Source organism: Carya illinoinensis, chromosome 9 (genome assembly GCF_018687715.1).
Source record: "Carya illinoinensis cultivar Pawnee chromosome 9, C.illinoinensisPawnee_v1, whole genome shotgun sequence".
Lineage (NCBI taxonomy): Eukaryota > Viridiplantae > Streptophyta > Magnoliopsida > Fagales > Juglandaceae > Carya > Carya illinoinensis.
The window spans coordinates 8,133,576-8,142,613 of record NC_056760.1 but is presented as its reverse complement, the minus strand read 5'-3'; the positions used below and the strand labels follow the sequence as shown (position 1 = coordinate 8,142,613).

General features: G+C 34.7%; 2 protein-coding genes across 2 annotated transcripts; one reads left to right on the top strand and one right to left on the bottom strand.

Annotated features, from left to right (window-relative positions):
- The first annotated feature begins 950 nt into the window (after positions 1–950).
- LOC122276691 (phosphoglycerate kinase, cytosolic) lies at positions 951–5,741 on the top strand. The gene is made up of 6 exons (XM_043086578.1): positions 951–1,336; positions 2,953–3,030; positions 3,327–3,587; positions 3,957–4,274; positions 4,876–5,034; positions 5,383–5,741. The coding sequence occupies exons 1-6, from the start codon at positions 1,142–1,144 to the stop codon at positions 5,590–5,592; spliced, it is 1,221 nt and encodes a 406-aa protein (XP_042942512.1). The 5' UTR covers positions 951–1,141; the 3' UTR covers positions 5,593–5,741.
- Positions 5,742–6,591: 850 nt separating this feature from the next.
- Positions 6,592–8,815, bottom strand: LOC122275264 (sulfiredoxin, chloroplastic/mitochondrial). The gene is made up of 5 exons (XM_043084243.1): positions 8,560–8,815; positions 8,306–8,472; positions 7,376–7,409; positions 7,014–7,107; positions 6,592–6,922 (listed from the first exon to the last, which is right to left on the bottom strand). The coding sequence occupies exons 1-5, from the start codon at positions 8,792–8,794 to the stop codon at positions 6,907–6,909; spliced, it is 546 nt and encodes a 181-aa protein (XP_042940177.1). The 5' UTR covers positions 8,795–8,815; the 3' UTR covers positions 6,592–6,906.
- Positions 8,816–9,038: the final 223 nt, after the last annotated feature.

The window sequence follows — 9,038 nt, the reverse complement described above, 5'->3', positions numbered from 1 at the left end:
GTAACCGGCCTGTGTTGTCGACATGTTTAGCCCACGGATCAAGGCTCACCCAACACCACTCATGGTTACAAGGCGCGCCGCACGTCATGTGCATGCACCCTTGGTTCTTCTCAATGTGTTGCATGCACTTGGGTATGTCTTTGTTTTCTCTAATATCCATTGAGAAATGATATTTACAGTCGTGCCTATATAAGCGCTGCGTAATCTCTTTAAGAAAAATGAATTAATAAGATATTCATATGAAAAAAAATAACTTTTTAATCGTGAACCTCACTCTTTTTCAAAACGACTGTGCAGTGTTTACACACTTCTCGATTGCATGTAGTATTACTCATATCCATTTAACGTTCTCACCCTCCTAACCATTCTTCAAATCCTCGCAAAAATTATTTGCCATGTTAACGTTATAGAAGATGTATTTTACACATAAGCTTATAAATTAAGTAACTCTTAAATATATATATATATATATATATCCTAGAGATTCATTCTTTTTTACCTGTTTATTGTTTTTATTTCCTAAATGACTAACTTAATCTATTCAATTATTTTATTATGAGATAATTTATTGTATTTAACATAATTAAATAATTAAGATATTTTTAAAATTTAAAGAAAACTATTACATGTATGAAACTTTTTTTAATTTTGATTCTATTTATAATTGTTAAATGCGATATTCATTATTTACTAATGATAATAAATTAAGTAAATATAGAATAAAGATGAATGGTTATGAAAAGATAAGTGATTATTTAATATAATAAATTATTCTGTCGTAATTTTATATGATCTATCAGATTTACTTTATAATAAAAATAATTTTATAATATAATAAATCATATCAAATTATATTTATTTTTATAATTATTTTGTAGTTATAGTAATTTTTTCTGATTGGAATAGGCATAAAGCTCGAAAAAGCGTGAGTTTGACGTAATCACCAACCAAACGAAAGAGAATATGCGAATAAACAAAAAGGTTCATGCGTCACTAAACCCTAACCACTCACTCGACAACGCTAGTTTTCTACAAGTGCATCCGAATATATAAAGCTCTGTTGGAAACACTACCGTTTACATCCCCGTTTGAGTTTTGTGGGTTTGATTCAGAGTTTTACTATTTTTCATTTTCCCCAACAATGGCAACCAAGAGGAGTGTAGGAGAGTTGACGGAGGCTGATTTAAAGGGGAAGAGAGTGTTTGTGAGAGTAGACCTGAATGTGCCTTTGGATGATAATCTTAACATTACTGATGATACTAGGGTCAGGGCTGCAGTCCCCACAATCAAGTACTTGCTGGGAAATGGTGCCAAAGTCATCCTCTCAAGCCACTTGGTAATTAATACCTTTGCCTGCCTTTGTATTTGTTTTTTTTTGGTCTAAGAGAAAGTAGACGTTATGATCGGATAAATGTTTTTTTCTTTTTTTGTTATTTTGATTAGAAGCTTTTTCCTACGATTTCTGTTTGTTTGTCTCATCATGGATTTCTTGCATATGAATTGGTCCACTATAGATTTTTATTTACTTTTATCTATTGTTATTTGAGAATTTCATTGTTGGGTTTCTGTTAAAATGTGATCTATAGAACGCTTTCAATCTGGATCAGCCTGTATACATTTTGAGTACAAAGACTGACAATCAGAAAACTCATAGATTTTTAGTTTATTTTCTTTCACGGACGAAATTGGATGTAAACGTTACCTATACAAAATTGGATATAAATGTATAAATCTATGTGCGAAAACCAACAAGGTTGTAGCGGACCTCTGGGTACCGAAGGCTTCCTTGGGGTGATCTCATTGTTCTTATACGGTGGAAACGATGTGGCTCCATGGATTTTCCTTTCTCTTTCTGCATTTCGCTCAAAGGTTGTCAGGAAGATAGGGTATCAAGCTGTATGATCCATATTGGATCAGAACGGATCTGACCCAAGTATGATTTTTTTCAGTCCTAATCTCTTAGTACTTGCTAATATCAAATAGTAGTTATGAATGAAAAAGGAATTGTCATATTAACTTGGTTGTTCAATCTGGCTATACTGATTCAATTAGCTTTTGGACCTGCTGTGTTTACTTGTAAGTGAACATACAAGTGCAACTGCTGGTCTGGCAAAAGCAAGAACGAAAAAGAAGCTCAACAATGGAAGGAGAAGAATTTTGTAAAACTAGAGGCTTATCACTAGGACCAGAAAAGCTGGCTAACTTTAAGCAAATGTTTCTTATACGATTTATGATTTAAGACACATTACTATGAACAAAAGAGGCATATATTACTATGTGTTTCCTGAGTTTGTGTGGCTGGTGCATTCTTTCTTAAAGTTCCCAAAGTTTCATAAACAAGGTAAAAACCAATAACAATGAAGGACATATGATAGACTGCATGATAGGAAGAAAGTACTAGTATCTTGTACCTTTCTCTTGCCCCTAGCAGTAGTAAACCCAAAGGGCCATTATTCTTTGAGGATAAAATATAGTAGAATTCAAAACCACTCAATTCACTACATTAGTCCATTTTGAAAGATTGGTCCTGAGAAGATGGCATATAAGGCTTTCCTAGTATGTGCAAATGGGCGTTCTTTTTTATCTATTTATTTTATTTTTTATGGGTAAAATAAAATTGTAAATGGGTATTCTTGCACCAGATTGGTATCTATTTGAGTCTGGCTTGAATTATCTGGACTTTTTGTTATTTTCTATATCCAACATCCAACAACCTTTCCAATTAAGATAGCCAGAATCTGGACTTTTGAATATTCTCATAACTGATTTGTCTCTGTCCCATTTATATTTTTGCCTCATCCTGCGTGCATGGTACCTTGATTTTCTTTTTTCTATTTGTTTTCTGGGTTGAGAGGTTACTGTAATTTCTCTTTTACCTTTTTATCTCAAATGCTCTCTCTCTACCTGCCCCGTGTATGGCAACTTGCTTTATAATTCTTATGCTTGTTCCAGGGACGCCCAAAGGGTGTCACACCCAAGTACAGTTTAAAGCCTCTTGTTCCCAGGATATCTGAGCTCCTTGGAGTTAAGGTGTGCTTTCATCTGCAATCAAATTAACATGACTTTTAGTATTTGTTTTATGAGCAATGCTATATACAGTCGTGGAATTGCAAACGCTGCGCAATCGCTTTGAAAAAGATTGGGATCCACGATTAAAAAGTTAGTTTTTTTTTTTCATGTGGGTCCCATATTAATTCATTTTTTTCAAAGCAATTGCACGCCTCTTGCACAACTACGACTGTAAATATCATTTCTCTTGTTTTATATTATAACTCATGACTTGGAGGGACATTCCCCTGTTGAAGTAGTACATCTGCTTTGATTAGGTTGAGATGGCTAATGATTGTATTGGTGAGGAAGTTGAGAAACTCGTGGCTGCAATCCCAGAAGGGGGTGTTTTGCTCCTTGAAAATGTGAGGTTCTACAAGGAGGAAGAGAAGAATGACCCTGAATTTGCAAAGAAGCTAGCTTCTCTTGCTGATCTCTATGTCAATGATGCATTTGGCACAGCTCACAGAGCCCATGCTTCCACAGAGGGTGTTACCAAGTATCTGAAGCCTTCTGTTGCTGGTTTTCTTATGCAGAAGGTGTGATGTCTGCAATTTATATTTCTTTTTCTGGCAGAGTCCATAGAAGCATGCATATTATCTGTTGTAAGTCTGAACTGCCTGAGCATATGATCCTAATTTATTTACCCTCATCATTGAAGCTCCATGTTTTGGTCTCTATGGATTGCAATTGCTTTTGTTCAGTTCCTTATCCTTGTATTTAAATATCAATGAAAAGCATACTTTATATTCATAAATTATTTTAATTTGAATTCTCCACTTCTAGTAATAAATGAAGACTTTAATGCATCTAGTTGCAAAAATGTTGAGTTCTGTGCCATGTCCTCCTGCATTGCTTACCATACGGTAACCTATGAAATTTAACTATCACCTGTGTTCTTAATGTAGGAACTTGACTATTTAGTGGGAGCTGTTTCAAATCCCAAGAGGCCATTTGCTGCCATTGTAGGTGGCTCAAAGGTATCATCTAAAATTGGAGTGATCGAGTCGCTGTTGGAAAAGGTTGATATTCTATTTCTAGGTGGAGGAATGATCTTCACATTCTACAAGGCCCAAGGATACTCAGTTGGATCATCCCTTGTAGAGGAAGACAAGCTTGATCTTGCAACATCCCTTCTTGAAAAGGCCAAGTCCAAAGGAGTTTCTCTGTTGCTACCTACAGATGTGGTAATTGCTGACAAGTTTGCAGCGGATGCAAATAGCAAGGTTTGTACTTCTTACCCTTCACATATTGGTTTGCGACATTGAGGTCTTAATTGGAACCAAGCAGGATACAGAAAATGTATCCCACTTAATTTTCCATTGTTAAAGTGGTTTAATTATATCATTGATGAATCAGATGTTTTAGGCATAAACCACACTTCCTAGTATATGTTTTTTCTCATTTAAAGCCAATTTATCACTTTTTTTTTGTGTGTTTCATTACCTTACTACTGTAGTATGCTTGTTCTAATAAACTTGTATTGGAATAAATAATATACTTTTATCATTGATATTGAGATCAATCTAATTTTTGTATCTCTTCAGTATTTTTGTTGGCATCGTATTATTTATATTGGGTAAAGGATCCTGTTTTTCCTAAAGATGCTGCAAATTGGAAAAGTTTATGAACAAAAGGCAGTATATACAACTATGTTTAAGTTTCTGTGATTATTTTTGTATATTTAGAGACTAATACAATCACTGGTGGCTATGGAGTCATTGACTGTGTAAGTAGCAGAGTTCAGTAGGGCGAAACATCATCTGAGTTTACTAATTGATATGTACGTGAATTTGTTTTAGCTGGCTAACATGTGCTCTGTTGCAGGTTGTGCCAGCGTCAAGTATCCCAGATGGCTGGATGGGCTTGGATATTGGACCTGATTCCATTAAAACATTTAATGAAACATTGGACACCACCAAAACTATCATTTGGAATGGACCCATGGGTGTATTTGAGTTTGAGAAGTTTGCTGAGGGAACAGAGGTATGCCATGGCTCCTAGGCCACAAGACTCTCGTCTGCACATGCCATTTCATTTTAAAGAACTTGGATGAAAACAGATTTTGTATTTGGTTGAGGTTAGGTTAGTTAGAGGCTAGTAAGTCCTTACCTAGTTTCTTGGGGTCTATCAGCAAACCTCGTCTTCCCACAACAATATTTAGTAGCAGTAATCTCCCCGGATGCTGCTAGTTCACATAACTCATCTAGCTTATGAGACAGAAAGACTTTGCCACAATTACTTTCATATTTATCATTTTGACAACTTACTATTCATGCACTGCTGGTTTTTTACTGACAACAGGAGATTGACAACATGATTTTCTCATTGCAGGCAATAGCAAAGAAGTTGGCAGACCTCAGTGGAAAGGGTGCAACAACGATCATTGGTGGTGGTGACTCTGTTGCAGCTGTGGAGAAAGTGGGGCTTGCAGACAAGATGAGCCATATCTCAACTGGAGGAGGTGCTAGCTTGGAGCTGCTCGAGGGCAAGTCTCTTCCGGGAGTTCTTGCTCTAGATGATTCCACCACTGCTGCACTCTGAGTCAATTTTTGGCCACTTTCATTTCTTATCGGTTATACAATGTAACTTGCACTTATATCTATGATGGTTTTTGGATCGTGGACCATTTATGCTGTTGGGGCTGCTGATTTGGGTGGGAAAAATAATGAAATTTTGCTTGTTGAACAGTACTGATAGTGCTTTTAAGGTGGTGGTGTATTGCCTGCAATCACATTTTATAGTTTGGACGATCGTATCATCACTGGTTAACAAAATTGAAACTAGGTTTACAACTCGTCGGGTGCTCTTCAAAGAAACGTGGCACTCACAATGTCAATGAATTATATTGCTTAATTTGAATTCCAAAAACCAAAATAATAATAATAATAATAATAATGATAATAAGGGAAATGCTTATGGGATCGTGCATCGCACCGCCCTAATAATAATAATAAACGTTGCGCCTTGCATGGAATGCAGACTTTGAATAACGGTATAATTAGTCCGGTTCGATCTGGTTTTGGATATATATTTTATAATCAAATTGATATATACTAGTTTTAAGAATTAAAGAATTGAAACTAGATTAATTCATCATCGAAATCGAAATAAGAACTACCGATTTTATTGATTCCAATCCAGTTCGGTTTTAGTTTTATTAATTTTTCAGTGTAATTTAATGATGAAAACCTCACAAAATTTTTCTAGAGTAGAAAAATATACTAGTATAATATTGAATTTAACTATAATTTACATAAGTTTGACTATGGACTTTTTATATAAGTATATATAATCAAATGTGTAAAAATGTATATATCAAAAAGAATATATAGTATAATTCATTATGCCATAAAATGTATTTATCCTTGATATGTTTATATATATATATATCAAAAGTAGGTTTATATTAATAACTTAATATTAATGTTCATGTTTAAAATTAAAATTTTATGTTATATTAATTTTAATATTTTATGTTCTAAAATTAAATTTATATGTTATATTAAATGTTATAACTTATATTAAGATTTATAAAATTAATTTAATGTTATAACTTTTCTTCATTGAAATAAAGACATGGTTACACTTTAAAATCAATGGTAGTTCTATCACATGTAACCCTGGTGCCTTCTCTTTGTATTGAAGAAAGAACAAAGTAGAAGAGGAAGACTTATATCTACTTCTTATTTGCAAATTTTTGTAGCTGACAAAACCCGACCGGATGTTATCAATAACAGGCAACACCATGGATAGAAATATGTATATCTCGAGGATGATAACCATATCGTTATTGTTTGCTGCAACACTTCTGAGGGCTCACATAAATCTGTTCTCTAGAATGATGACTGCTAGATGTCAGCGGAGGTGATGCCTACAAGATGTAAAAGGAAATTTGTAAGATTTACCTCGACATGTAATGCATGTAAAATTAGATCATTGCTGGTAAACAGGGCGAAAAAAACCTGAGAGTTTCTTTTGTTCCGCGTCGAATTTTACAACGGATTGTTGGGAGCCCTAAGCGCTGGTGAGCCTCGTAACGATGGCAACCCGAGAAACCTGTAACAACACAAGTAAGAGCGTAATGGAGCTTGGATCCTGGCAGAAAACATGGAAACCTTTGACATTCACATACAACCAAATTAGACTCTAGAGGGTTTCTGCCGTGCTACCCCCCACCACAATCCTCCGTTCTTTCTCTTTTTCTAATCTCTTTCAACAATTCTGGAATTAGCTGGGAACCAGTGTTTGTAGAGAATATCCAAAAGTAAAATAAAATCAAATAAGGCTTAGAAGCCCTTCCCAAAGAATATAGAAAAACACCTACCATAGTAAACTCCATCGACCTCAAGAATATCAATCTGCATTATTAAAAAGACTAAGATAAGTCAATGAAAATTAAAGTTGGCATTCATATATAAGCACGTAATCATGCACGTGTGCAGAGTAGCACTTGAACAATCTCTCATTAAAGAAAAATAAATTTTTAGGCAGCACTTCTTTAGATCAATTGAATATCCAATTGAACACATTATAGGAGCTTATCAAAGCATCTATTTTCCATCTAAAGAAAATAAAATATATGGCATTCAGGAACAGCAGGAAGGAATTGCAAATTTGCAATCATATCTTGACTGACTAAAGGGTCGTACTGGTGAAATAAGGCAATTATGCATACGTTCCTCCTTTAAATTGTTTATTTGCTTAATCAAAGGTATTTTTGCTGTTTAAAACTGGAATTCTTACAACACTTTTTGTTAGCATTGAAGGCAAAAAGACCCAAAGTGAAACGGTTGCAAAGGACAAGGCATCAGGACCAAAACACCAAGAAAAACAATTAAAGCAGCATTCTTTATATGCATGTTCTCATTACTAATTTCATCTACGCAACTTTAACCAAATATAATACTACATTTTTCGAGACAGAATCCAAAGCTGCCTTAATTAACCAGTAAAATTTCATAAAAAGAAAAGAAATTACATGTTTGACCCATTAAAATTTTCTTAAGTTGAGACTTGGATGGTAGAACCAAGAAAACAGCAACCTCTGGTACATAGAGCCTAATCCACTATTTAACCTTAAGCTTATCCAGCAAAGCCTTCCATTACCCACAAACACTACTGTTTAACTTGAAGTGGCCAGACTCTAATCCAATTCATTTTCTTCGAAACCAAATCACAAATCACCGCAGCCGTTCAAACTTCAAAGACTTGAAAAAATAACAATATAAAAAAAGGGGGAAGTGAGTGTGCTCACAGGTACTTGGAGGCCGATTTCTTGGATACTGTCCATGAGTTCCTTAACTTTGTGAGGATCGTTCGCTCTCGTTCGCATCAACGGCCGTTTTATCTTATCGAGCGGAAGCTCCACTATGACCGGGCCCCCATTTCCTCCACTCTGAGACCCACTCACAGAAGCTCCCCCTTAAAATTTTACAAACAGAGAAACAGATAAATTATAGCACAAAAACAAAAACAACAGGAGAAAAAACCATAGAGATGAATTTATACCATTAGATGAAGCAGAAACAGGGAAGCATTTCAGAGTTCTTGGGACCTGAAGTATAAAACTCGCCATTGTTTCTTTTTTCCTTGTTTTTTTGCTTGGTTTGTGGGGTTTCAATTGTGTTCGTCCATGAAAAACGTGAAAGATACAAAATTGGCAGAAAGGAAAGGTACGAGAGAGAACCAGCAAGAATGCAAGATGATAAGACAGTATCAGGACCGTCGTATGCGGTATGATCATGGCCCAGTTTAGGCACGCGTGGCAAATTAAAAAAAGTAAGATACAACAATAAACATACGAAAAATGATAGACACGCCCAACTTTTTATAAGACAAGCGTGAGTTTACGGAAGCTTATGTTAAGTATAATCAATTTTATGTATTTTTTATCTACTTTATGAATAGGATTTATCAAAATAATTATTTTATATTAAAAAATAATGTAATTAATTATATTAATAAGGTATATAAAGAATATGTAAAAA